The sequence below is a fragment of the Anas platyrhynchos genome, chromosome 17 (genome assembly GCF_047663525.1).
Source record: "Anas platyrhynchos isolate ZD024472 breed Pekin duck chromosome 17, IASCAAS_PekinDuck_T2T, whole genome shotgun sequence".
In the NCBI taxonomy this organism is placed as follows: domain Eukaryota; kingdom Metazoa; phylum Chordata; class Aves; order Anseriformes; family Anatidae; genus Anas; species Anas platyrhynchos.
The window spans coordinates 1,175,253-1,201,258 of record NC_092603.1 but is presented as its reverse complement, the minus strand read 5'-3'; the positions used below and the strand labels follow the sequence as shown (position 1 = coordinate 1,201,258).

General features: G+C 49.4%; 6 protein-coding genes across 7 annotated transcripts in view; 3 read left to right on the top strand and 3 right to left on the bottom strand.

Annotated features, from left to right (window-relative positions):
- Positions 1 to 717: 717 nt before the first annotated feature.
- On the top strand, positions 718 to 21,355 carry LOC119718676 (C-type lectin domain family 2 member B-like). The gene is made up of 7 exons (XM_072024909.1): positions 718 to 740; positions 18,135 to 18,291; positions 19,415 to 19,612; positions 19,810 to 19,893; positions 20,315 to 20,493; positions 20,634 to 20,734; positions 20,848 to 21,355. Exons 2-7 carry the CDS (start codon positions 18,207 to 18,209, stop codon positions 21,026 to 21,028), a joined length of 828 nt encoding a protein of 275 aa, XP_071881010.1. The 5' UTR covers positions 718 to 740; positions 18,135 to 18,206; the 3' UTR covers positions 21,029 to 21,355.
- Positions 4,321 to 26,006, bottom strand: part of LOC139998568 (C-type lectin domain family 2 member A-like) — a 36,368-nt gene continuing 14,682 nt past the window's right edge. Inside the window, exon 5 of the mRNA XM_072025036.1 lies at positions 4,321 to 4,658. Coding sequence (XP_071881137.1) covers positions 4,535 to 4,658 — 124 coding nt within the window. The 3' untranslated portion in view covers positions 4,321 to 4,534. The remainder of the gene's footprint in view (positions 4,659 to 26,006) is intronic.
- LOC119718681 (C-type lectin domain family 2 member D-like) lies at positions 4,686 to 6,531 on the bottom strand. The gene is made up of 5 exons (XM_038187940.2): positions 6,229 to 6,531; positions 5,717 to 5,809; positions 5,164 to 5,339; positions 4,949 to 5,052; positions 4,686 to 4,866 (listed from the first exon to the last, which is right to left on the bottom strand). The coding sequence occupies exons 1-5, from the start codon at positions 6,257 to 6,259 to the stop codon at positions 4,830 to 4,832; spliced, it is 441 nt and encodes a 146-aa protein (XP_038043868.2). The 5' UTR covers positions 6,260 to 6,531; the 3' UTR covers positions 4,686 to 4,829.
- LOC119718677 (killer cell lectin-like receptor subfamily B member 1B allele C) lies at positions 7,531 to 24,491 on the bottom strand. Of its 2 annotated transcripts, XM_038187930.2 has the most exons (7): positions 24,239 to 24,491; positions 9,180 to 9,406; positions 8,676 to 8,798; positions 8,464 to 8,589; positions 8,189 to 8,343; positions 7,849 to 7,964; positions 7,531 to 7,743 (listed from the first exon to the last, which is right to left on the bottom strand). In XM_038187930.2, exons 2-7 carry the CDS (start codon positions 9,262 to 9,264, stop codon positions 7,620 to 7,622), a joined length of 729 nt encoding a protein of 242 aa, XP_038043858.2. In that variant the 5' UTR covers positions 9,265 to 9,406; positions 24,239 to 24,491; the 3' UTR covers positions 7,531 to 7,619. The 2 variants fall into 2 exon arrangements, with proteins under 2 accessions (XP_038043858.2, XP_038043859.2); XM_038187931.2 differs by lacking the exons at positions 8,464 to 8,589; positions 24,239 to 24,491 and having other exon boundaries at positions 9,180 to 10,142.
- LOC119718675 (C-type lectin domain family 2 member D-like) lies at positions 10,541 to 15,572 on the top strand. The gene is made up of 7 exons (XM_072024908.1): positions 10,541 to 10,667; positions 11,300 to 11,462; positions 12,705 to 12,902; positions 13,100 to 13,183; positions 13,574 to 13,752; positions 13,893 to 13,993; positions 14,107 to 15,572. The coding sequence occupies exons 2-7, from the start codon at positions 11,375 to 11,377 to the stop codon at positions 14,285 to 14,287; spliced, it is 831 nt and encodes a 276-aa protein (XP_071881009.1). The 5' UTR covers positions 10,541 to 10,667; positions 11,300 to 11,374; the 3' UTR covers positions 14,288 to 15,572.
- LOC119718674 (C-type lectin domain family 2 member B) overlaps positions 17,274 to 26,006 on the top strand; it is a 31,252-nt gene continuing 22,519 nt past the window's right edge. Inside the window, exon 1 of the mRNA XM_072024906.1 lies at positions 17,274 to 17,504. The gene's annotated coding sequence lies outside the window, so the exon portion shown is untranslated. The remainder of the gene's footprint in view (positions 17,505 to 26,006) is intronic.

The following is a 26,006-nucleotide window of genomic DNA, read 5'->3' as shown; positions in this document are numbered from 1 at the left end:
GAGGCATTGGGGAGGCATTGGGGAGGCAAGGACAATCCCCAGACATGGACTGTATATCTCGAAACAAGACACTGGAACTCATGATAAGGAAGCGGCAGACGGACAGAGAAACAAATGTAAGGACTATAAATCTCAAAATTGGACATAGGAATTCATTATAAAGATACAACAAACGGAAGAATTGGCAACAACCAGCTCTCGCAATTAAGAAACGTGCCAATTCAGCAGATTCCTGACCAAAGGTGAAAAGTACACTGTGAGGAAGACTCGGGGTCTTCCTCCCAGAGACCCCTGCCCACGTCCCAAAGACCCCTGCCCACAATTCTTGGGAGGCTCTACGCAGGCGTAAGGTGCCAAAAGGCTAATTAGCATGAGAAGCGAGGGAAGGCGGGGATAGGTAAGGAATATGTATAGGCGCTTGTAGAATATTGATAGATTGATTGTATAAATTCAAGACTGCTTTCCGCTTTGGGTATGCACGATAGGTGGAGAGATCCCCCGTGCATCCAGCGCTGCAATAAAGAATATACCACTTAAAGGAATTTCGGCTTCGATCTTTGAATCAGTTTCAAATGAACGGGGTTTTTTATTTAACTATTTACTTCCTATATGTGACTGCGTAGCCGTGGCCAGGCATTGGGCAAAAGCAACAGCTTACGTAACGGGGGGGCTGTCCTTTGTGATTTATTTAATCTCCGCACATTATTGCAACAATCCACACCGGAGAAGACACTCAGAAGGTAAGTTCGCCTCCGAGCAGCGAAATTCGGGGCCAGCTGAGCGAGCAGCGCTCGGCTCGGGGCTGAAACGGGAAGGAAAGGAGCAGCCAGCCAGGGCGGGCTTCCCAACTTTTTTTCTTTCATTGCTTTAAAGTTTATTTATTTACTTCGTTATTTGCTCCTTTGCCCCTTTTCCCACCCTCTTCGTCACTCCCTCGCCTTTCTTTTTGCATTTGTGCTGTGTTTTATTTATTTATTTATTTATTTTTAATTTTATTTTAATTTTATTTATTTTAATTTTATTTATTTTTTTATTTTTATTTATTTTTATTTATTTTTTATTTTTTTTTTTTCCTCGTTCTCCTCTCGCTCGCTCCCTTCTTTCAATGCCCGAACTTTGCACCCGATGGCCGCACGCAGCGCCGTGGCTCGGCGAGGAAAGCCTCACGACGCTCACGACGCTCCCCCCGCCGCCCGACCCCCCTCCGCCGGGCCCTTCCCCACGGTAACGCGAGGGGGCCCCACCCTGGGGCCGTGCCCCCTTTAAGAGCCGAGAGCCAACCCCCTCCCCATCGCCCCCATTGGTCACATACGTGCACAAAATGGCGGACGCCCCGCCCCCGCCACTGCGCTTTGCGCCTTGCGCCCGCCCAGCCTGGAGCCGGGTCCCGCGCGCAGGGGATGATGGGAGTTGTAGTCTTCAGCCCTGTAATGGCGGAGGCCTGAGGCCTCTCCAAGGAGGCTGAAATATGGGGAAATATCCCCAGTTTCGGGCATTTGGTTGTGAAATATTATAATATTATAATATGAAAGATAGGAAAGGAATTAAAGAGATAATTGATAAATTTTTACAGTACGGATTATTGATTGAATGCGAATCAGAATACAATACACCCATATTGGCAATTAAAAAGGCAGATGAAAAAGCTATAGGTTAGTTCAGGATTTGAGGGCCATAAATAAAATCACCGAGGATATACATCCAGTAGTGGCAAACCCTTATGCTTTGCTGACTAAATTAAAGAATAGCCAAGTCTGGTTTACCGTACTGGATTTAAAAGATGCCTTCTTCTGCCTAACCTTAGCCACAGAAAGCCAAAACCTATTTGCCTTTGAATGGGAAAATCCCAATTCAGGCAGAAAGACGCAGCTTACGTGGACAGCACTGCCTCAAGGATTCAAGAATAGCCCCACTACTTTTGGAAACCAATTAGCAAGGGAACTCAAAACTTGGATGCCTCCGGACACTGAAGGTGCTTTGTCACAATATGTAGATGATCTCTTAATAGCTACCGAGACTAAAGGGAGTTGCATTCAATGGACTCTAAGTCTTCTTAATTTTCTGGGTTTAAATGGATATCAAGTCTCTTGACAGAAAGTCCAGCTGGCTCAACAAAGTGTGACCTATCTGGGATTTGAAATTTCAGGAGGACAACGAGAACTAGGAACTGAATATAAGGAAGTCATTTGCCGGACCTCAGAACCTCAAACGGTAAAGGAGCTACAAACCTTTTTAGGAATGACAGGTTGGTGTCGCCTTTGGATTTATAATTATGGAGTATTGGTAAAGCCTCTATGTGATTTGATAACGATTAACCAGTCAAAGTTAGTCTGGACTGGAGAAGCACAAAAAGTCTTTAAACAACTTAAACAAGAATTGATGATTTTAAAATATCAAGCAATATTAGTAGAACAAGATGATGTGGAAACTGTGGTCACTAACATCGTAAATCCAGCTTCTTTCCTTAGTGGAACTCTGGATGAACCCATAACCCATGATTGTATAGAAACACTGGAGACTGTGTATTCTAATCAACCCGATTTTAAGGAAGAATCTTTAGAAGATGCTGACGACTCTTGGTATACTGATGGGAGCAGCTTTGTGAAACAAGGACAACGTAAGGCAGGGTACGCCATTACAACCACTCAACAGGTAATCAAGTCCAAACCATTACCCCCTGGGACGTCCACCCAGAAAGCACAGATAATTGCTCTTACGTGAGCACTGCAACTAGCAGCAGGAAGGAAAATAAATATTTGGACAGATTCTAAATATACATTCCGCATGGTACATGCTCATGGAGTAATTTGGAAAGAACACGGATTGCTGACCGCTCAGTGAAAACACATAAAGAAGTGGTGGGGACGGAGGATCGGACCCCGCTACCTGTGTCCCGGAAGGGTCCCGGCCTCTCCGCAGCACCCCGCTTGCATCGCCTGTCCAAGACCATGTAGCCATCCTCATCCTCCATGGCAGGAGGACACACAGCAGGTGGAGGGGACACAACGGGGTCCGGAGGACAGGAAACCAAAATGCTCAGAGACTGAAGTGACTGAAAGTCGCTAGAAATAGGTGCACTGGAGCTGGAGAGAAGCTCGAGCTGAGAGAAGCGGACCTGTGCACACAACTGCCTCTCACTGGTAAAAAGTTGTGCATTATGGGGAATCATACGTCCTTAGGAACAAAGTCCTGGTAACCTTACAGCTTATTCTCCTTCTTAACGATCGGACAGTTTATGAGCCTGAAACATGGGACCAAATTGAGGTCAAGGTGTGGGACTCTGCAACTAAAACCGACAAGGTTGCAGTGGGATTGCTGGGCACCTGGCGAGCAATCTCTGAGGCCTTGAGGAGCCATGTGGGGCCAGTCAGAAACGTGTGGTTTGTCAGATAGTAAGGGAGCTGTGGGCTCCTTTGCTGATCCGACTGCTAGGGCATCGGTCCCTCTGCTGCTACAGCCATCGAAGGCTTTTGCTGGTCTGCTCCCTGTTGACCTGAACGTGCCTTTTGATCCAGGCCCTATTGACCTTCAAAAGGAGATGGGTATGTTTTTCTTCGATCCGGGAAGAACGGGATACATAAGGCTTGAAGACCGAGTTGCTTGACAACTTAAAGCGAGACATATTGTACAAAAGGAATGAAAAGAAGAGACTTGTTTGTAATCAAGAAAAGGAATGGAAAATAGAGACTGGTAAGTCATGGAACTTAAAGGATTGTTGAACCTTTCCTGATTGTAAAGGCATACACACGTTTGGTATGTAAAAGCAATGTTCTGTATATTTATCATAGAATCATAGAATCATAGAATATCCTGAGTTGGAAGGGACCCTTAAGGATCATCAAGTCCAACTCTTGACACCGCACAGGTCTACCCAAAAGTTCAGACCATGTGACTAAGTGCACAGTCCAATCTCTTCTTAAATTCAGTCAGGCTCGGTGCAGTGACCACTTCCCTGGGGAGCCTGTTCCAGTGTGCAACCACCCTCTCTGTGAAGAACCTCCTCCTGATGTCAAGCCTAAACTTCCCCTGCCTCAGCTTAACCCCGTTCCCGCGGGTCCTGTCGCTGGTGTTAATGGAGAAAAGGTCTCCTGCCTCTCGACACCCCCTTACGAGGAAGTTTTAGACTGCAATGAGAATTTATTTATTTCGAATTTTTTTATTAATTAGTTTTTTTATTAATTTTTATTTTTTTATTAATTAATTTAGAATTTTTTTATTAATTTATTTATTTAGAATGTTTGATGTTTGTGTGTGCGTGTTGGTGGAGCGTAGACTCCCCACACACCCAGCAATGTTTTCTTGTCTTTTATACATTTTATAAATATTTATTTAAAAAAATATTCCTTTTACAAATATTCAGATTGAGTTGAGACTTCATTTACAACACTTCTTTAGATAATGTACTGTCAGGAACCCTACACAAGTGGGTTTAATTACAGCAGCTTTCTCTTCATCAGCTTCATGGTGTAAATTCAGAGGCGACTCCAGGATGCAGTAGGAGGCTGCAAGGGGCAGCTCAGGGCTCTCCTCCCCTCTACGCTCCCCTGGGACTCTTCAGGGGGTGGCTGCAGACCAAATACTTCAGCTGGGAGCACCAGTCACTGCTGACCCCATCAAGGTCGATGTAGGCACATTGGCCATTGCCCTGGATATCGAACCTGCACAAAGCAGAAGGAGAAGTCAAGGGTCTGAGCATCTTCCACATAAGCAAATGGTGCTGGAAGGAGGAGGAAGAATCCTTTCCAGCAGACAATGACCCCCATGCAAAGCTAAGTCTGCCCCCTTACATGAAGGAAGGAATATTTTTGGTTGATTAATCCCATATGGGTTCATCCAGGGATGCCCTCTGCATCCACAAGCTGCTTCCTAAGGACCAAGCATTACAAGAAGGGGTGGTTAATTGCTCCCTGCCCATTAAAAAATATGAGAAAAAGAAGCCGGGACATACAGGTTGTTGAAAAGAGACCCATTGCACCATCTCCAGGGGTCGGATCCCTCCCGATGCAGACCGACCCAGTAGTGCAAGGGACGTCCGTAGCGCAATAGGAAGCTCTGGAAAGCAAAGAAGAAATGTTGTGCCCATCTTCACCTTACATCCTCCAAGGAACCCCACAGCTGCTTCCCAAAAAGCCACCCCAGCACCGGGCAAAACCCTCATTTAACCAAGTCCTCCTGGCTGTCGATGGTGGCCAGCTGGGCTCCTAGGGAGAGGCAGAAGCTCTGGCCCTCGTTCCAGTTGGTCTCGTTCTGCACAAAGTAGAAGCATTTCTCCCTGAACCCGATGCCGTTTTCTGAGCAGGTGGGAAGGATGGGAGAGGGGCAGGATGGACATTTCCTGGCTGGAAATAAGGAGAAGGAAATCTGCTTATTTTAATCGGTGGTGATGATTTGTGAGATCTAATCCCATAAAAAACATGTTCATTTCCACTTCTCATTTTATTTTTGTTGTTTCCACCTTTCTGTTCAAAATATTCGTTTTCAGCTCCAGAAGCCACTTGGGGCTGAAATAAACACTTCCTTCCTCTCCATAAAGGTCTTTCTGCAGCTTCCTCCTGGAGCTGAGTGTTTTGAGGCAGTTTTGACCCCTTTAGGGACAAATTTTACCCCCGTCCAGGTTTTCCCGTGGCATCCCATGCCCAGCCCTTGCCCTATCCTCACCACTGGGTTTCCCAAAGGGGAGGAGAGGATTCTGGTAGGGCCATCTCCATCCTCTTACCTGCCAGGGCAATGACGGCAATCAGCAACACTGTCACGAGCACGGTGGCCCCGATGGGGAACAGTTTGTCCTTAAGGCACTTGAGGCTAAAAGCTGGAGGGAGAACAAAGCAACGGAGCATGGAGGAGAGGCACGGTCAACAAACACGGGGTGCAAGTGCCTCCAAGAGCCCCCCGAGCTCCCCACTGCCCCCCTATTCCCTCCAGCACCTGAAAATACACCCAGAAAGCACGTATCTTGGGGAAAAGGCTCAGTTCAGAGGCTGTCTTTGGCTTCTGAGGATTTTTAGGGCTGCCCGAGCTCATTGCATCACCTCCATCCCCTTTGAGCTCAGAAATGAGCATTGCACCCACACCCACAGCTCAGGCCATTCCATACCTCTCACGGCTTTCCTGTCCTTACGCTCCTCTCCCCAGCTATTTTAATTAAATTAAATTATGCCCATGTAGCTCTAAGCCCTGCCATGACCTCCAGCAGCACCGTGGCATCCCAAAAACAGGACTGGTGCTTACTCGTCTCCGTCGCTCCTTTGTGCATGCACATTACCACAGCACCGGGGTCCTCAGCTACCCCTCACGCTCGCCACCATCCGCCACGTGCCACTGATTTTCACGTTGAGCTTCCCGCTCCTGCTTCTGCTCCCACCCCTGTGCCGGCCTTAAAGCAGGCCCCGCAGTGGGGAAGGCGGGGCTATGATGGAGAAAAGGCCAAGCTCCGCTCCACCGCCGCGACCCGCACCGGAGCCTCCTCGTCCTCCCCTCAGTGCGCTCCGCCGGGCCCTTCTCCACCGTAACCCGAAAGGGCCCACTCTGAGGCCGTGCCCCCTTTAAGAGCCGAGAGCCAACCCCTCCCCATCGCCCCCATTGGTCACATACGTGCACAAAATGGCGGACGCCCCGCCCCTGCCACTGCACTTTGCGCCTTGCGCCCGCCCAGCCTGGAGCCGGGTCCCGCACGCAGGGGATGATGGGAGTTGTACTCTTCTGCCCTGTAATGGCGGAGGCTTCTCCAAGGAGGCTGAAATAGGGGGAAATATCCCCAATTTCGGGCATCTGGTTGTGAAATATTCCACTTTACGTGCCACTTAGGCTTCACCACAGCCAGTTGTGCGTGGGATCCTCTTCACGAGCAGTCATGAGGCAGCGTCTGCCTCCCTCCCCAGCAGCCTGCCCTACACCACACCTTTTTTGTCCAAATTGCTCCTTTCTCACTTTTTTTCTAACCTAAACTTATTCAGCACACAGCCCAGGTCCCCAGTGCAACTCTTGGCATCATTACAAAAGTGAAAGCAACAAATATCTTCAAATATGGCTTTTTTTGCCCCACCCTTTTCCGTCTCCTTCCCCTCTCCCATTTCCCCCCATGGCATTTCTTTGCTTTTATGACTGACGTCCTCCTCTTAGTGCTTCACCGCAAGAGAATTAGTCATTGTGGTTTATACCCCTGGGGATTGTTGTAATTTCTTTTTTTGCCAGAAACTGTGTGAAAATGTCAGCCTGTGCAAGCCCGATCTTGCAAACCACCAGCCACAACGAGAAGAAGGTTGCCAATGGCTACAGAGAGAAAAAAGGCCTTTTTTTTCTTTTTTTTTTTCCAGGAATCGTATGAAAACCTCAGCTTGTGCAACCCTGATTTTGTCAGGGCTCATCCCACCTGCAGAATAAATAAAGAAAAAAGAAAAAAGCTGCCTTTTCACCTGCCTCCCCCAAAATCCCAGAACCTCATTTCTCCCCCTCTTCACACCAGCCATCCCTTTCCAAAATGCCCCCTGCGTGCTGAAAATACAGCAGCCCTAGCAGACAACACAAAGCCCGCAGGGGTGAGAAGGGACTTTATTTTGAAAGCAATGTGTTTTTTTAATTTTTTTTTGTTGTTCTTTTTTTATATTTTTTTCCCAAGTCGCTCAGAGCAGGACGGCCTCTTTCTGGCAGATCCACGCCAAGGCGGAGCCGCAGGTTTCTGAGATGATCCTGTCCTCCCTCAGCGCCCCGCAGGCTCCGCTGGCGTTCGGGGTGCTCAGGTTGAACCTGAGGGTGCGAGAGAGATCCCGTGGCACCTCCCGGGGGTCCCTGAGGGGACGTTGGGGGTGTCCACCCCACATCCACCCCTCCAGGCTTCTCCTAGGCTCTCACCGGCTCTCGTCTAGGCGGGAGCCATCCAGCCAGGTCCAAGCCATCCCCACAGAGGGCTGGGAGAGGCCGATCCAGAAGTAGCGTGTGGGTTTCTGTATGACTCGATTTAGGAAGTCCTACGAGGGGAAACGGGGCTGGTGACTACGGTGTTGTTTGCTGTCCCCAAAACTGGCTCCCCCACCCAGCCAGGAGCCCCAATGGCATCCCTAATGCTACCCCAGAAGTTTGGGCACCCATCCCTGCACCCTCTGGGTGCGGACCCCAAATTTCTGGACCCCACATCCCCTCGGGTGCAACCCTGAGCCCCGTCCCACATCCTAGCCAGTATCAGCCCCGTTACCAGCTCGCCCTGGTCCTCTGGCACCAGCAGCTGGGCTCTTTGATGGCTGCAATTCTCCCGGCTCTCCCTCCAGGAGCTGCTCTTGCTGGTGACCCAAAAACACTTCCTCCTGTGCAGCGTCCACCCCACAGGACACAGCTCGCAGCCCCCACCGTCTGCAGGCAGACAGACGGACAGACAGACAAACAGCCACGCAAACAACCCCACCACAGCGCCACGGGGTGGGTGATAGGGGGGTTCAGACAACATTTTATGCAATATTTTAAGGGGGTTACCTCCGGGGGGGCACAGGCTCGTCCTCAGCCCCAGGTGGGTGCAGCCCAGGGTGGCAAAACTTTGTCCCTGCGACGCGTTCCCGCACTCCACAGCTCCCTGGTGCCTCTCCACCAGCAGCCAAGACACTGGGGGAGAGGGACCCTGAGCCCAAACGGGGGTGTCCCCAGTCCCCAGCACCCCCGAAAAAGGACACCCAGGGGTGTCAACTCACCGCATATCGCAAAGGACAGCAGCAGAACGGCCACCAGGGCCCCGAGGAGGCAGCGGGGGGATCGCATGGGGGTGCGAATGCACCGGGGGGCAAAGCCTGGCTCGGGGTCCCTCGTGGCAGGGCCTGCAGCCAGGGGAAGGGACACAAAAGGAGAAGTGGGGGGGCTGAGAGCATCCGTCAGCTCTGTTCTCTGTCCCGGGGGGTGCCCCAAAATCCCTCTTCTTCAGAGCAAAAGGGTTTTTGGGGATGCAGCCGAGCCCGACGGTGACAAGATGGGAGAGAAACGGGGATGCCAGCAGCCAGCGTCGGGGTGCCGTGGGGTGTCCAAAAACCACAGGCAAGCACCCCCCCAAATCCCCTTCTCAATTTCCCCAGCTTGAGCGACTCTCTGGGACCCCAAGAGCTGCACCACCCCGCATCTTCCCCCCGCCAAGCAATCGCCACCCGGGGTATCCTCTCGCCACCACAAACCCGTGGTGGGGACGGAGGACCGGACCCCGCTACCTGCGTCCCGGAGGGGTCCCGGCCTCTCCGCAGCACCCCGCTTGCATCGCCTGTCCAAGGCCATGTAGCCATCCTCAACCTCCATGGCAGGAGGACACGCAGCAGGTGGAGGGGACACGACGGGGTCCGGAGGACAGGAAACCAAAATGCTCAGAGCTGCACCGGTGAAGTGCGAACCAGCAGCGGGGCCGGAGCTTCCTGCCACAGCTCACGGCCGTTCAATGCCCCTGAAAGTTTTTGGGGTCACCAACACCCTCGCCTGGTGCCCGGGTGAGGGGCACAAGATCCTCCTGCCTCCCCCAGGCTCACGGCCCGTCCTGTAAATTACATCCCTAATGAGAAGATAGGGGCAGGCTCGGGTCTTGCGCTATCTCATGGCCAAAAAAAAATGTGGTTTTGTGTCTTTTAGTGTTTTTCCCCATCCTGGTGCGAGCCCAGATAAATCCCTTTGATGGATACAAGGCACTGCTTCATTGCCATTCCAGTAAAAAAGGCACACGTGCTTGAAAGCAGCTAAGAAAGTGTTTAATTGATTAATTAATTTAGCTATTTCTATTTTTTTTATTAACACCAGTATTTAATCCTGTTGTCTTCCCTGCTCTGCCAGGTGCCTTTGCTCAGCCCCTGCCTGTGCACAGTTTTCTGGCTGTTTTCTTCCAGGATTTTCTTGCAAAAAAAAAAAAGAAAAAAACAAACCAAACTGAAAAAAAATAATAAAAATATATATAAATGAAGCACTGTTCTTTGTTTTTTCCTGTCCTCCTGTCGCTGTGGCAAGTCACAGCTACAGATTGGTTTTTCACGCCGCGAAAAAACGTCGTGGTCACCTAGGAGTTGTCGTCGCTCTGTCTCCCCCCCTTGCCCTCTCCACCCTCAAGGAAAAAAATAAAAATAAATAAATAAATAAGAAAAATATAATTCTGTTCTGAGGGGAAAAAAAAAAAGGCTATTTGGATACGCACCCTAAAGGATACGCACCCGAAGAGATATGCGCCCTAAAAATATGTGGTCGGGCTAACCAGACCTCAAAAAAAACTCAAAATCACCGTTTTGCCCTCAGAAGAGGGAAGTTGAAGCAACACTCATCCACCCCTTTGCAGGGACATTTTGTCAGAGCAGTAAAAAAAAAAAAAAAAAATGCAGCATCTGGAGGTTTTTGCCATTATTTCTCCCCCTCTCTGCTTCTGCACCGAGGACAGGATGTTTCAAATGAACGGGTTTCTTCATCAAAAACATCAGAGATTTGCTCCCCTTCCTCTTTTGGCAGCCAGGATTACATCGTGAGGGCAACTCCAAGCAGCAAGCAGTGATCTTTTGAGTCATCTGAGTTGCTTTTTTTTATTTACTTACTTACTTTCAATATGTGAAGGCGTAGCCGTGGCCAGGCATTGGGCAAAAGCAACAGCTTACGTAACGGGGGGCTGTCCTTGATTCATTTCATCTCCGCACACTTTTGCAACAAACCACACCGGAGAAGACACTCAGAAGGTAAGTTCGCCTCCGAGCAGCGAAATTCGGGGCCAGCTGAGCGAGCAGCGCTCGGCTCGGGGCTGAAACGGGAAGGAAAGGAGCAGCCAGCCAGGGCGGGCTTCCCAACTTTTTTTCTTTCATTGCTTTAAAGTTTATTTATTTACTTCGTTATGTGCTCCTTTGCCCCTTTTCCCACCCTCTTTGTCACTCCCTCGCCTTTCTTTTTGCATTTTATTTTATTTTTTTATTTTTTTTATTTTATATTTTTCTTGTTCTCCTCTTGTTCTCTCCCTTCTTTCAATGAACTTTGTACCCGAAGGGCGCACGCAGCGCCGTGGCAAGCCGAGGAGAGCCTCGAAAACCTCACGTTTCCCAAAACTCTTCCTTTTCTTTATGAAAGTTGCTGCTGCCGCAGTGCTGGGTGAATTTTCTTGCAGCTCCTCAGCCTGCCCCTGCTCCTTTCTCCCCCGCTCCGGTGCCTCTGCCCGGTGCATCTTCCTGTCCCCTTTTCCTTCCTTCACCCTCCTGCGAACCGCAAACCCTTTTCCCACCCGCTTTTTCCCTACGTTTCCCCCCAGATCTCCAAAACTCCTCACACCCGGGGGGCTTTGCTGGCCCCCCAATGCTCAACCCTCTCCTTGCTATCGCAGGGTGCCCCGGCAGTCGCGGCATCGGGACAGGACAGGTACATGTGATCAGCGGGACCTGACATTTCCTTGCTAGCCATGGGGAAAGGAGACTACAAAAACACTCACCCTGACGAAAAAGAAGAACTGAACCCTCCCAGAGTTGAGGAAAATCTACATAGATGTGGTAATGCTGGAGGAAAGTGAGATCTTGCTCGGGGGGGCGCTTGTGGGATATTTGGAGGGGTGAGGACAGGCTCTCAATTTTTCCATCCAGCCACCTCTAAATCCATCTGGAGTTCCCAGAATAAATGCCTTCAGAGGACACACGTCAGCCCTGCGTGCTCTCCCCATCCTCCTGTGCCCCCGGAGCTACGGGGAACCGTACAGCAGAGGTCCCCAAAATGCTTCTTTTCTCTTTTTCTTCATCCATTCCCAGCCCTCACGGAGCTGTGACGCCGCCCACCTCCCTGGCATTTCCTCTGCTTCCCATGTTGCCAATTCTGGTGCAAAAAAAACATTTTTGTTCTCACGGTCCTGAGCTTAGCTCGAGGGAATATGCAGTGCATGAGTTCATCCGCTGCCCTGCTCAGACCCTGAACGCTGAGAGGATCGCTTGTTTTGTACACATTAATAGTAGTGGTGCTATTCCCATTATTATTTTTATTTTCCTTTCTTTGCTGCCCTAATAAACCGTCTCTGTCTCAACCCACAGGCTTAATTTATTATTTTTTTTTCTGATTCTCTCCCCAGTCCGAGAGACGGGACGAATCAGAGAGAATCCCCCTCTCCCGTTTTTCCACCCTCTTTCAATTCTTTGTCTCTTTCTCGCCTTTCTTTGTGTTTTCACTGTTGTTTTTTTTTTTTTTTTTTTTTGTTTTTTGCCTCTTTTGTTGTTGTTGTTGTTTTTTGTTTTTTTTTTTTTTTTGTTCCCCCCCTTTTTCTTTTTTTTTTGTTGTTGTTCTTGGTTTTTGTTCCCCCCTTTTTTTTTCTGCTCCCCTCTTCTTCTCTGCCTTCACTTTCAATGCCAGAACTGCATCAGGTGAGCTCACATGCCGCAGCGTGTGGTTGAAGACAGCCATAAAACCCTCCATGTTGCCCAAATTGTTCCGTTTCAACTTGTTCTGTCGGAACTCAACCTCAACCGCAACGGCTGTGTGAATCTTTTTGCACACATTGCAAACTCCTTCCAACTTCTCCTTTTCTGAAGATACTTAACACACCTTGCACAATATGCTTGGCGTTTCCCAACGGCTGGGTGCACACTGGTGGAGCTACGGGGCTGAGCCTCGTGGTGCTGCTGTCTGCAGCCACCCAGGGATCGCTCCTTCAGCCTCGCTTTTCCACCTCATCACCCCGCTGGCTGGGCTTGCAGGGGAGGGGAACCACATCCGAGCCTTGCCTTCTATGTTTTTTTTTTTTTTTTTAGCAGCACCAATGCCTTCTGACGTGCTAAGCACTCCTGGATCGGTGAACACTACGGTGCAAGACGAGCAGAGTGGCCTCACCTCCCAATATGAGGACCCCGACCAGCCCCAGGACCCCCAGGACACGGCGGTGACCCACTCTGGTGAGATGCCCACAGATGCTGCACCCACAGGCAGCAACAGGTCCCAAAGATGCCTGGGTGAGTGCAGGGCCAGTGCCCAGCTGGGTTTTGAGCTGTCCTCCCGCTGCTGCAGCATTTGTGGGGGTGAACCCCGTGCCAAGGAGGAGGGAAATGGGGTCGAGGGGTGTCCGTGATCCCCCTGGCATCGCCTTCTGGTCGTGCTGGCGATGTGAGGGCAGTGTCCTCACCACAAATATCTTTTCCTTCTGCTGCAGGCAGGGTTTGCACAACCGAGCGACAGCGGAATATGCTGATAATCCTGAACTTGATGCTGTTTCTTATCATTGTTGCGCTGATAGGTAAGGGCAGAGTGGCCACCACCATCCCACCCCTCTACACAGAGGGTTATACAACTGGCTGGGGTTGCAACTGGGTGATCTGTAAGGTCCCTCCCAACCCGAACCATGCTATACAAAGCCCTCTGAGATCATCCAGCCCAACCTTTAACCACTAAACCATGCTCTTGAGTTCTACACCTACCCGTGTCTTGAAGACTTCCAGGGATGGTGACTCAACCACTTCCCTGGGCAGCCACAAACCCCTTTGGTAAAGAAATTCCTCCTAATATACAACCTCAACCTCCCCTGGTGTAGCTTGGGAGACTCTCCCCTTGTCTTACCATTTGGGAGGGAGAAGAGCCCGATCCCCCTCTTGCTATAACCTCATTTAATGTCCTCTTTGCTCTGCAGCAACCAAACCAGGGCAGAAAGCAGCCCCGGAGCCGGCGTGCCCTTCCAAATGGGTTGGGTACTGCAACGTCTGCTACTACCTGTCGGGGCAGCAGGAGCAAGGCAACTGGAGCTGGAGCCAGGAGCAGTGCTCGAGACACGGGGCCTCCCTGGTCGTGGTGAATCAGGACTGGGAATTGGTGAGTGCGGGGTGATGGGTGGCTGTGGGGCTGGGACAGCCGGGCGGGATGTCCCACAGCGGGGCAGCGAGTCCCGTGGGGCTGATGGAGCGCGGTGCTCCAGCAGCTTCTGACTGTCTGCCTCTCTCCTTGCCACCCAGCAATTTCTGAGACAATTCAAAGACAACGGGGATTCCTGGCTTGGGCTGCGGAGACGGGGTGAACTCCTGCTGTGGGTGGATGGCAGCAGCTTCAATCTGACGTGAGTCCTGCGAGCGGGCAGAGCCTGATGGCCCCGGTGTGCCGTGGCCGTGCACGGCTGCTGGAGGGCATGGGAAGTGCAGAAGGCTGCAGTGGCATTCCTTGTCGTTGCAGGTTCCCGGTGCAGGGCAGCGCAGAGTGCGTCTACTTGAATGGCGAGGACATGGCGACCTCAAGCTGTTGGCAGAGCCGGCCTTATATCTGCAGCAAGCCCCAGGCTGTGGGGGCAGCTCCTGAGAATGGTTGCGGAGAAAGGACCTTCCCCGTGCTGGGCACTGGCGGCTCCTCTCATTGATGAAGGATGATGCTCTTCAGAAATCCTTTCAAGTGTTTGCATCTGTGGTTTTGAGGTTAAAACTGAAGCTTGATGACTAAGGATGGAACCTCAGATGAAAGAGGTGCTGACTAACATTAGTGCTGAACAAGACCCAAACCTTATGGACCAGACCTGGGGATGCTGTTCTCCACGTCATCTGAAGAGCATCGACCACATTGCACTTTGTTGTAGCCCATGTTATTATTATTGTTATTATTATTATTTTTATATGGACAAAATGATTTTTCAAGCTCCCTTCTGATTCCAAAATTTTGTTAGTCTGTGAAATATATATTTATACACGTATATACGTGCATGTGTTCCATTCCTATGGCCGTACGGACAGTTTCCTGGTGGATCCCAGCCAGTAATTCCTTGAGCAGACAGAATTTTGTTCTCCTGAAGTTCAGGGTCCTCTTTTTGGAAGTTCAGGGTCTTCTGCTTTTTGCCAGACCCGTATTCCTCAGGGTCACCAACTCCACCAGGTAGTGGTCGTCACCAGGCAATCGTAACCTCTGTAAAGCTCTCTTCCACACTGGTGAGCACCAAGGCTAGTAAGGTTACACCTTGTGTCGGTCCGTCTATTACCTGGACCAGGATGTTATCCTCAACAGACTCCAGGAGTCTCCTGGATTATCTGGATCTCACCATGCTGCTATCCCAGCAGATATCTGGGTGGTTCAAATCCTCCTCAGGACAAGAGCTTGTGATCACAACAGTTGTAGCTGAAGCAAGAAGACCTCACCAACATACACATCAGGTGGGCTGTAGCAGATCCCAACCACCGGTCCTTTACCGGACCAATCCTTGATTTTCACCCACGAGCTCTCCACCTGGTCACGGCTGTTTCTCAGGAAGAGCTCTTCACAATCTATCCAATTCCTAATACAGGAATTATTTCCTCCCTTCTGAACAGTTCGTAGCCATCAACAGCCACGCTCCAGTCATGGGAATCATCCCACCAGCTTTCCATGATCTACATCCATGGTTCCCTACACGGTCTTCCTCCCAAAGACCACTGCCCACGTCCTGAAGACCCCTGCCCACAATTCTTGGGAGGCTTTGCACAAGGACTGATAAGCTAATTAGCATATGAAGTGAGAGTGGGCGGGTTTGGGTAATTAATATTCATAGGCATTGATTGAATATTTATTGTTTTGCTGTATAAATATGAGATAGTTTGTTACTTCGAACATGCACGTTAGGTGGAAGGATCCCCTGTGCATCCAGCACTGACAATAAAGCATTTTTCGTCACTTAGAAATTTCGGCTTCGATCTTTGAATCAATAGATGTAAATAAATATATGTATATCTAAAGTCTGGTTAAAAAGGTGAATAGAGAAAGCTTTTGGGGTGGTTTGTAAGCAAGGGATGCCTCGTAAGCAAGTGGTGCTGCCTGATGGAAACAGCAGGTGGCAACATCCCCACGAGAACCCTACAGCCCGCTTAGCAGAGCCCCAAGCTCACTCGCTCAGTCCAAACGTGCTCGCCCAGTGCTCATTTTGTAGCTGGTATGGTGCTGTGTTTGGGATTTAGGATGGGAAGAATGTTGATATCACGCTGATGACTTAATTGTCGCAGAGCTTACACCAAGCCAAGGACTTCTCAGCTTCTCGCTCTGTCCTGCAACGGGGCAGGCTGGGGGTGCAGCAGGAGCCGGGACAACTGCCCCAAACTGTCCAAAAGGGTATTCCACACCATTTATTTCTAAAAAAAATCATTTATTTTTTGTCTTAAGAAACAGTCTCTATCTCAGTCCAAAAGCTTTCATTTTAATTTATTATTTATTTATTTTTATTCTCTCCCCAGTACCAAAGGGCAGGGAGGGGATGTGGGGGGAGAACTGGCTGAGTGGTGCTTAGCTGTCAGTCGGGTTAAGCCATTACACCACCGCATCCACCAGAGGAGCACATCTAGGGAAATCGACCCAAACCACCAAAAACCACAATCCTCAACCTTTCAAGTTCTGCAACGGACGCTCAGGGGAAATGTGAGAAAGTGGCTGCTTTGTCTTCCTGCAAAAACGTGACTCATGCTCCTCGGGTGTTGTGCTGTGTTTTATTTATCTATTTATTTTTTTCTCGTTCTTCTCTCGCTCCTTGACTCGGCTCCAGGCAAGGGCCGAGCATCCGATGTGCGTTAATGAACCTTCTCTTCGCTGTCTTCAATAATACATGCTGTATGAGCCATGTATGTAAATGGGGGATATGGCCCTGAAGGAAGGAATAGATGCTAAAGGGCTAACTGTAGAACTATAGCAGGTCTAGAGAAGTCACCCCATGGTGATTTTGCAAGTTTTAGCTACCACAGATGGACATCGGAAACTAACCACAAGGAAAGGACTGAGAGGGATAATCCTGGAAGACAAGGGATATCTATAACCATTGTAAACACTGGCTAGATAAAATAATAATAATAATAAAAATGAAGCACTGTTCTTTGTTTTTTCCTGTCCTTCTGTCACTGTAGCAAGTCACAGCTACAGATTGTTTTTTCACGCCGCGAAAAAACGTCGTGGTCATCAAGGAGTTGTCGTCGCTCTGTCTGCCCCCTTGCCCTCTCCACCCTCAAGGAAAAAATAAATAAATAAATAAATAAAAAAGAAAAAAGATAATTCTGTTCTGAGGGGGAAAAAAAAAGGCTATTTGGATACGCAGCCTAAAGGATATGCACCCCAAAGGATACGCACCCGAAGGAATACGCGCCCTAAAAATATGTGGTCGGGCTAACCAGACCTCAAAAAAAACAAAATCACCGTTTTGCCCTCAGAAGAGGGAAGTTGAAGCAACATTCATCCACCCCTTTGAAGGGACATTTTGTCAGAGCAGTAAAAAAAAAAAAAAAAAAAAAAATGCAGCATCTGGAGGTTTTTGCCATTATTTCTCCCCCTCTCTGCTTCTGCACCGATGTTTCAAATGAACGGGGTTTCTTCATCAAAAGCATCAGAGATTTGCTCCCCTTCCTCTTTTGGCAGCAGGATAACATCATGAGGGCAACTCCAAGCAGCAAGGAGTTAGCTTTTGAGTCATCTGAGTTGCTTTTTTTTATTTAACTATTTATATTTCGTTTATGTGGCGGCGTAGGCGTGGCATTGGGCAAAAGCAACCACTTATGTAACGGGGGGCTGTCCTTTGTGATTCATTTAATCTCCGCACACTTATTGCAACAATCCACACCGGAGAAGACACTCAGAAGGTAAGTTCGCCTCCGAGCAGCGAAATTCGGGGCCAGCTGAGCGAGCAGCGCTCGGCTCGGGGCTGAAACGGGAAGGAAAGGAGCAGCCAGCCAGGGCGGGCTTCCCAACTTTTTTTTCTTTCATTGCTTTAAGGTTTATTTATTTACTTCGTTATGGGCTCCTTTGCCCCTTTTCCCACCCTCTTCGTCACTCTCTCACCTTTCTTTTTGCATTTTATTTTATTTTTTTTTATTATTTTATTTTTTTTCTCTTTCTTCTCTTGCTCGCTCCCTTCTTTCAATGAACTTTGCACCCGAAGGGCGCACGCAGCGCCGTGGCTCGCCGAGGAGAGCCTCGAAAACCTCACGATTCCCAAAACTCTTCCTTTTCTTTATGAAAGTTGCTGCTGCCGCGGTGCTGGGTGAATTTTCTTGCAGCTCCTCAGCCTGCCCCTGCTCCTTTCTCCCCCACTCCGGTGCCTCCGCCCCGTGCATCTTCCTGTCCCCTTTTCCTTCCTTCACCCTCCTGCAAACCGCAAACCCTTTTCCCACCCACTTTTTCCCTACGTTTCCCCCCAGGTCTCCAAAACTCCTCACACCCGGGGGGCTTTGCTGGCCCCCCAACGCTCAACCCTCTCCTTGCTATCGCAGGGTGCTCCGGCAGTCGCGGCATCGGGACAGGACACGTACACGTGATCGGTGGGACCTATTTTCTTGCTAGCCATGGGGAAAGGAGACTGCAAAAAACCTCACCCTAACAAAAAAGAACTGATCCGTCCCAGAGATGAGGAAAATCTACATAGATGTGGTAATGCTGGAGGAAAGTGAGATCTTGCTCGGGGGGGGCGCTTGTGGGATATTTGGAGGGGTGAGGACAGGCTCTGAATTTTTCCATCCAGCCACCTCTAAATCCATCTGGAGTTCCCAGAACAAATGCCTTCAGAGGACACACGTCAGCCCTGCGTGCTCTCCCCATCCTCCTGTGCCCCCGGAGCTACGGGGAACCGTACAGCAGAGGTCCCCAAAATGCTTCTTTTCTCTTTTTCTTCATCCATTCCCAGCCCTCACGGAGCTGTTACGCCGCCCACCTCCCTGGCACTTCCTCTGCTTCCCATGTTTCTAATTCTGGTGCAAAAAAAAACATTTTTGTTCTCACGGTCCTGAGCTTAGCCCGAGGGCATACACACTGCATGAGTTCATCGCCTGCCCTGCTCAGACCCTGAACGCTTAGAGGATCGCTTGTTTTGTACGCATTAGTAGTAGTAGTGCTATTCCTATTATTATTTTTATTTTCCTTTCTTTGCTGCCCTAATAAACCGTCTCTATCTCAACCCACAGGCTTAATTTATTATTTTTTTTTTCTGATTCTCTCCCCCGTCCCAGAGACGGGACGAATCAGAGAGAATCCCCCTCTCCCATTTATCCACCCTCTTTCAATTCTTTGTCTCTTTCTTCCCTTTCTTTGTGTTTTCACTGTTGTTTTTTTTTTTTTTTTCCTCTTTTTTGTTGCTGTTCATTTCGGTTGTTTTTTTTTTTTTTTTTGTTTTGTTTTGTTCCCCCCTTTTTTTTTTTTTTTTTGTTGTTTGTTTGTTTGTTTGATTTTTTGGTTTTTTTTTGCTCCCCCTTTTTTTTTTCTGCTCCCCTCTTCTTCTCTGCCTTCACTTTCAATGCCAAATCTGCATCAGGTGAGCTCACATGCTGCAGCGTGTGGTTGAAGACAGCCATAAAACCCTCCATGTTGCCCAAATTGTTCCGTTTCAACTTGTTCTGTCGGAACTCAACCTCAACCGCAACGGCTGCGTGAATCTGCTGCCGACCAGGGATCTCTCCTTCAGCCTCGCTTTTCCACCTCATCACCCCGCTGGCTGGGCTTGCAGGGGAGGGGAACCGCATCCGAGCCTTACCTTCTATGTTTTGGTTTTTATTTTTAGCAGCACCAATGCCTTCTGACGTGCTAAGCACTCCTGGATCGGTGAACACTACGGTGCAAGACGAGCAGAGTGGCCTCACCTCCCAATATGAGGATCCCGACCAGCCCCAGGACCCCCAGGACACAGCGGTGACCCACTCTGTTGAGATGCCCACAGATGCTGCACCCACGGGCAGAAACAGGTCCCAAAGATGCCTGGGTGAGTGCAGGGCCAGTGCCCAGCTGGGTTTTGAGCTGTCCTCCTATTGCTGCAGCACTTGTGGGGGTGAACCCCGTGCCAAGGAGGAGGGAAACGGGGTCGAGGGGTGTCCGTGATCCCCCTGGCATCGCCTTCTGGTCGTGCTGGCGATGTGAGGGCAGTGTCCTCACCACAAATATCTTTTCCTTCTGCTGCAGGCAGGGTTTGCACAACCGAGCGACAGCGGAATATGCTGATAATCCTGAACTTGATGCTGTTTCTTATCATTGTTGCGCTGATAGGTAAGGGCAGAGTGGCCACCACCATCCCACCCCTCTACACAGAGCTGTCCGTGCCCCCTGCAGCCGGGTTATAGAACTAGCCGGGGTTGCAACTGGGTGATCTGTAAGGTCCCTCCCAACCCGAGCCATGCTATGCAAAGCCCTCTGAGATCATCCAGCCCGACCTTTAACCACTAAACCATGCTCCTGAGTTCTACACCTACCCATGTCTTGAAGATTTCCAGGGATGGTGACAACCACTTCCCTGTGCAGCCCGTTCCAATGCCACAACCCCTTTGGTAAAGAAATTCCTCCTAATATACAACCTCAACCTCCCTTGGTGTAGCTTGGGAGACTCTCCCCTTGTCTTACCACTTGGGAGGGAGAAGAGCCCGATCCGCCTCTTGCTATAACCTCATTTAATGTCCTCTTTGCTCCTCAGCAACCAGAAAAGGGCAGAAGGCAGCCCCGGTGCTGGCGTGCCCTTCCAAATGGGTTGGGTACTGCAACGTCTGCTACTACCTGTCGGGGCAGCAGGAGCAAGGCAACTGGAGCTGGAGCCAGGAGCAGTGCTCGAGACACGGGGCCTCGCTGGTCGTGGTGAATCAGGACTGGGAATTGGTGAGTGCGGGGTGATGGGTGTCTGTGGGGCTGGGACAGCTGGGCGGGATGTCCCACAGCGGGGCAGCGAGTCCCGTGGGGCTGATGGAGCGCGGTGCTCCAGCAGCTTCTGACTGTCTGCCTCTCTCGTTGCCACCCAGAAATTTCTGAGACAACTCAAAGACAACGGGGATTCCTGGCTTGGGCTGCGGAGACGGGGTGAACACCTGCTGTGGGTGGATGGCAGCAGCTTCAATTTGACGTGAGTCCTGCGAGCGGGCAGAGCCTGATGGCCCCGGTGTGCCGTGGCCGTGCACGGCTGCTGGAGGGCACGGGAAGTGCAGAAGGCTGCAGTGGCATTCCTTGTCGTTGCAGGTTCCCGGTGCAGGGCAGCGCAGAGTGCGTCTACTTGAATGGCGAGGACATGGCGACCTCAAGCTGTTGGCAGAGCCGGCCTTATATCTGCAGCAAGCCCCTGGCTGTGGGGGCAGCTCCTGAGAATGGTTGCGGAGAAAGGACCTTCCCCGTGCTGGGCACTGGTGGCACCTCTCATTGATGAAGGATGATGCTCTTCAGAAATCTTTTAAAGTGTTTGTATCTGTGGTTTTGAGGTCAAAACTGAAGCTTGATGACTAAGGATGGAACCTGAGATGGAAGAGGTGCTGACAAATATCAGAGCTGAACAAGACCCAAACCTTACGGACCAGACCTGGGGATGCTGTTCTCCACATCATCTGAAGAGCATCAACCACATTGCACTTTGTTGTCCCCCATTTTATTATTATTGTTATTATTATTATTTTTATATGGACAAAATGATTTTTCAAGCTCCCTTCTGATTCCTAAATTTTGTTAGTCTGTGAAATATATATTTATACACATATATATGTGCATGTGTTCCATTCCTATGGCCTTAGGGACAGTTTCCTGGGGGATCCCAGCCAGTAATTCCTTGAGCAGACAGAAGTTTGTTCTCCTGAAGTTCAGGGTCCTCTTTTTGGAAGCTCAGGGTCTTCTGCTTTTTGCCAGACCCGTATTCCTCAGGGTCACCAACTCCACCAGGTAGTGGTCGTCACCAGGCAATCGTAACCTCTGAAAAGCTCTCTTCCACACTGGTGAGCACCAAGGCTAGTAAGGTTACACCTCGTGTCGGTCCGTCTATTACCTGGACCAGGACGTTATCCTCAACAGACTCCAGGAGTCTCCTGGATTATCTGGATCTCACCATGCTGCTATCCCAGCAGATATCTGGGTGGTTGAAATCCTCCTCAGGACAAGAGCTTGTGAGCACAACAGTTGTAGCTGAAGCAAGACCTCGCCAACATACTCATCAGGTGGGCTGTAGCAGACCCCAACCACCGGTCCTTTACCGGACCGATCCTTGATTTTCACCCCCGAGCTCTCCACCTGGTCATGGCTGTTTCTCAGGCAGAGCTCTTCACAATCTATCCAATTCCTAATACAGGAATTATTTCCTCCCTTCTGAACAGTTCGTAGCCATCAACAGCCACGCTCCAGTCATGGGAATCATCCCACCACCTCTCCATGATCTACATCCATGGTTCCCTACATGGTCTTCCTCCCAAAGACCACTGCCCACGTCCTGAAGACCCCTGCCCGCAATTCTTGGGAGGCTTTGCACAAGGACTGATAAGCTAATTAGCATATGAAGCGAGAGTGGGCGGGTTTAGGTAATGAATATGTATAGGCATTGATTGAATATTCGTTGTTTTTCTGTATAAATATGTGATAGTTTGTTACGTCGAACATGCACGTTAGGTGGAAGGATCCCCTGTGCATCCAGCACTGACAATAAAGGATTTTTCGTCACTTAGAAATTTCGGCTTCGATCTTTGAATCAATAGATGTAAATAAATATACGTATATCTATAGTCTGGTTAAAAAGGTGAATAGAAAAAGCTTTTGGGGTGGTTTGTCAGTAAAGGATGTCTTGCAAGCAAGTGGTGCTGCCTGATGGAAACAGCAGGTGGCAACATCCCCACGAGAACCCTACAGCCCGCTTAGCAGAGCCCCAAGCTCACTCGCTCAGTCCAAACGTGCTCGCCCGGTGCTCATTTTGTAGCTGGTATGGTGCTGTGTTTGGGATTTAAGATGGGAAGAATGTTGATATCACGCTGATGTATTAATTGTCGCAGAGCTTACACCAAGCCAAGGACTTTTAAGCTTCTCGCTCTGTCCTGCAACTGGGCAGGCTGGGGATGCAGCAGGAGCTGGGACAGACCCAGGACAGCTGACCCAAACTGTCCAAAAGGGTATTCCACACCATTTATTATTAAAAAAATCGTTTATTTTTTGTCTTAAGAAACGGTCTCTATCTCAGTCCAAAAGCTTTCATTTTAATTTATTATTTATTTATTTTTATTCTCTCCCCAGTGCCAAAGGGCAGGGTGGGGGGAGAACTGGCTGAGTGGTGCTTAGCTGTCAGTCGGGTTAAGCCATTACACCACCGCATCCACCAGAGGAGCACAGCTAAAAAAATCGACCCAAACCACCAGAAACCACACTTCTCAACCTTTCAAGTTCTGCAATGGACGCTCAGGGGAAATGTGAGAAAGTGGCTGCTTTGTTTTCTTGCAAAACCGTGACTCATGCTGGAGCCCTGCTTCCCAGGCAAGGGCTGAGCATCCGATGTGCGTTAATGAACCTTCTCTTCGTTGTCTTCAATAATACATGCTGCATGAGCCATGTATGGAAATGGGGGATATGGCCCTGAAGGAAGCAATAGATGCTAAAGGGCTAACTGTAGAACTATAGCAGGTCTAGAGAAGTCACCCCATGGTGATTTTGCAAGTTTTAGCTACCACAGATGGACATCGGAAACTAACCACAAGGAAAGGACTGAGATGGGATAATCCTGGAAGACAAGGGATATCTATAACCATTGTAAACACTGGCCAGCAAGTCATGAAAAGCAATAAAATGGGAAGATAGCTCATCCTCTGTTGAGCAAGAACTGGTTTAGATGAGTTTTGTGGCTGAGGTGAAAAGTCCATATCGAGGAAGACGTACGGCCTTTGCCCTGAGGACCCAGCCCATGACCACGAGGAGGCATTGTGCGTGCACAGCCAGGAGGAGGTGAAGGCAGAGCCAATGGCAACGATTTCTCGGAACTCAGAACTTGTGCTGCAATTTGTTATATATGGAGTGGTAATTTGTGTCGAGAAAATGGTTGGTATTAATAAAGAAGGGGGAGATTTGGGAACGTGGCCATGGTGGTTGGAAAACCCTGTGATTGAGATAACATCAGACTCTTAACGACGAGGCCATCAGGAATATAAAAGAGTTTAGAGGGAACAAAGAAGGGTGATTCAGGAGACTCTGTTTCTGTGTTTCTGGGAGAAGAGCCAAAAAAATACCCACCACTACCCAAAATACCCAAACGTGGGTATTTCACTTGGTCCAAGGGAAGGGCAGCACATCCAGGTATCTGGAACTGCAGTTTCAGCTCCCTGGCTCTTCGACTCAAGGCTTTTCGACCCTCTACGGACCAGCTGGAGGCTTTTCGACTCCATGCTAACATGCGGCATTGCCACAGAGCCGAGTGGACTTTGAGCCCTGTTGCTAAAAAATGCAAAACATTTCCAGAGGATGGCAGCACAGTCTGCCTACAGTGCGTTTTTGTTTTCTTTTACTGCGTGGGGCGTTCCTAGCTGCCTCCAAGTCACTGGAACAAAACAACCATGCTCTGCCCCCACCAGCATAAGTAAAAAAAAAAAAAAAAAAAAAAAAAAAAAAGGTTACTTACATTATTTGGCACTGCTGGTGCCTCTCTGTCTCAGGGGAAAACAATGGAAAGAGGACAAAGGAAAACAGCTACTTCTGGGCTGGACAGCCAGAAATAAACGGGCAGAAATCAGATGCTGTGTACCAGAAAGCTGGTGGTTTTCTCTCTTAGGACAGCACTTGGCAGCAGCCTCCCATTTATTTTTAGCTCTGCGGGGTCAAAGGAAAATATTTTCTTAAAGAAGAAAGGCTCTCTAAATATTCACACTGTGCAAATTACCATGCCCAACAGCAGCCGGCTGGAAGTAATAAACCCTTGCTACCCAGGCGGTTTCATCCTCCCTTCCATTCTCCCCCCGAGCATTTTTCCCCATTGGATCCATCCCTCGTGATCCTGCCAGGGTCTTTCAGGTTCCCCAAATGTGCGCAGACTCGGCTGTATCACACGGCCGCTCCAACCCTTTTTTTCCATAAAATGGAAAGGTTGGATGTGGTGCTTGGGGACACGGTTTAGTGGGTGACATCGGTGGTAGGGGGACAGGTGGGTCTCCCTTTTGGGGGTCTTTTCCCGCCTGGATGATTGATGCTTTGAATATCTGAAGGGAAAGCAATGGTTAATGACGGGCACACAAATGCACACAGCTGCTTGCTCTGCCTCCTTCCCACTGAGTTTCCACAAATGCCTTAGTCATTGCTCAGTACAGTCATGGTCATTTAACTCTTTGCAGCCTGGATGGTTTCATCCTCCCTCCCCCAGCACACTTTTCCCCATCGGATCCATCCCTTGTGCTCCTGGCAGGGTCCTTCAGGCTCCCCAAATGTGCAGAGACTCGGCTGCATCGTATGGGGCTCAACGTCCTTTGGGACGTGGAGTCCTGCTACCGAAACCTTGCCAAGTAAACCCACAACAGATGGAGACAGGCTCCCCTTTCTGAGCTCCTAACCGTGTGTTTGCCCATCTCAAGGGAAAAAATCATCTTGATCTCCTGGGAGTTGTAATACACAATAAATGTTTGTTCATTGTCTTCTGTATTATAAAAACAAGGAGTTCTGTTTGAGGAACGGGAGTTGTGAAAACTCCCTGCTGAAGTAAGGAGCTGTATAATGCTTGGCTAGACACTATGAAAATTCTTTTGCTTAATGTAACAAAAAAGAGAACCCCCTCCCCTTCTCTCCTTCTGCATCTCAGTTGCCTCTTTTGTTTAAAGACACTGCTGCAAAGCTCATGGAACCACCTCCTGATAAGTTGCTAAACTAGTGTATCAACATCCTGCCTTCCTGTCTCACGCTGGGCCAACATGACCACATAAAAAAAGAAGTTGAACCACAACGCCGAGGAAGACTACGGCCTTCATCTTCACGACCACCAGAGGGACAGAGACGACCCCCTAGCAACAGTGTGCGCAGTCACAGAACATACCAGGATGTGCTGCGTAATCCCGGAATTACCAAAATATAAAAAGGGAGCCTGGCGGGGGTGATGTGCGCGCCGTTGGCGGAGCCGAGACTCCCCGGCCGCCCAGCGCTGTTTTGCTTGCTGTTGCTTACTCAAAAAAATTCCTTTCTATTATTAATGCAATGCTCTCTGAAAATTAATTAAGGGGGCAATTTATAACAATGTTGAGCTGAAAACTTTGTTGTTTTTTTTTCCCCAAACCCATGCTGACTTTCCACCCTGATTAAACTCCCAAATTTCAGCAGAATTCTCTTGAATACTGTTGTCATAATTTCCTAATTTCAGCAGAATTTGCTTTAATACCGCCTGCAGCTACCTGATTACAGAACTGAGT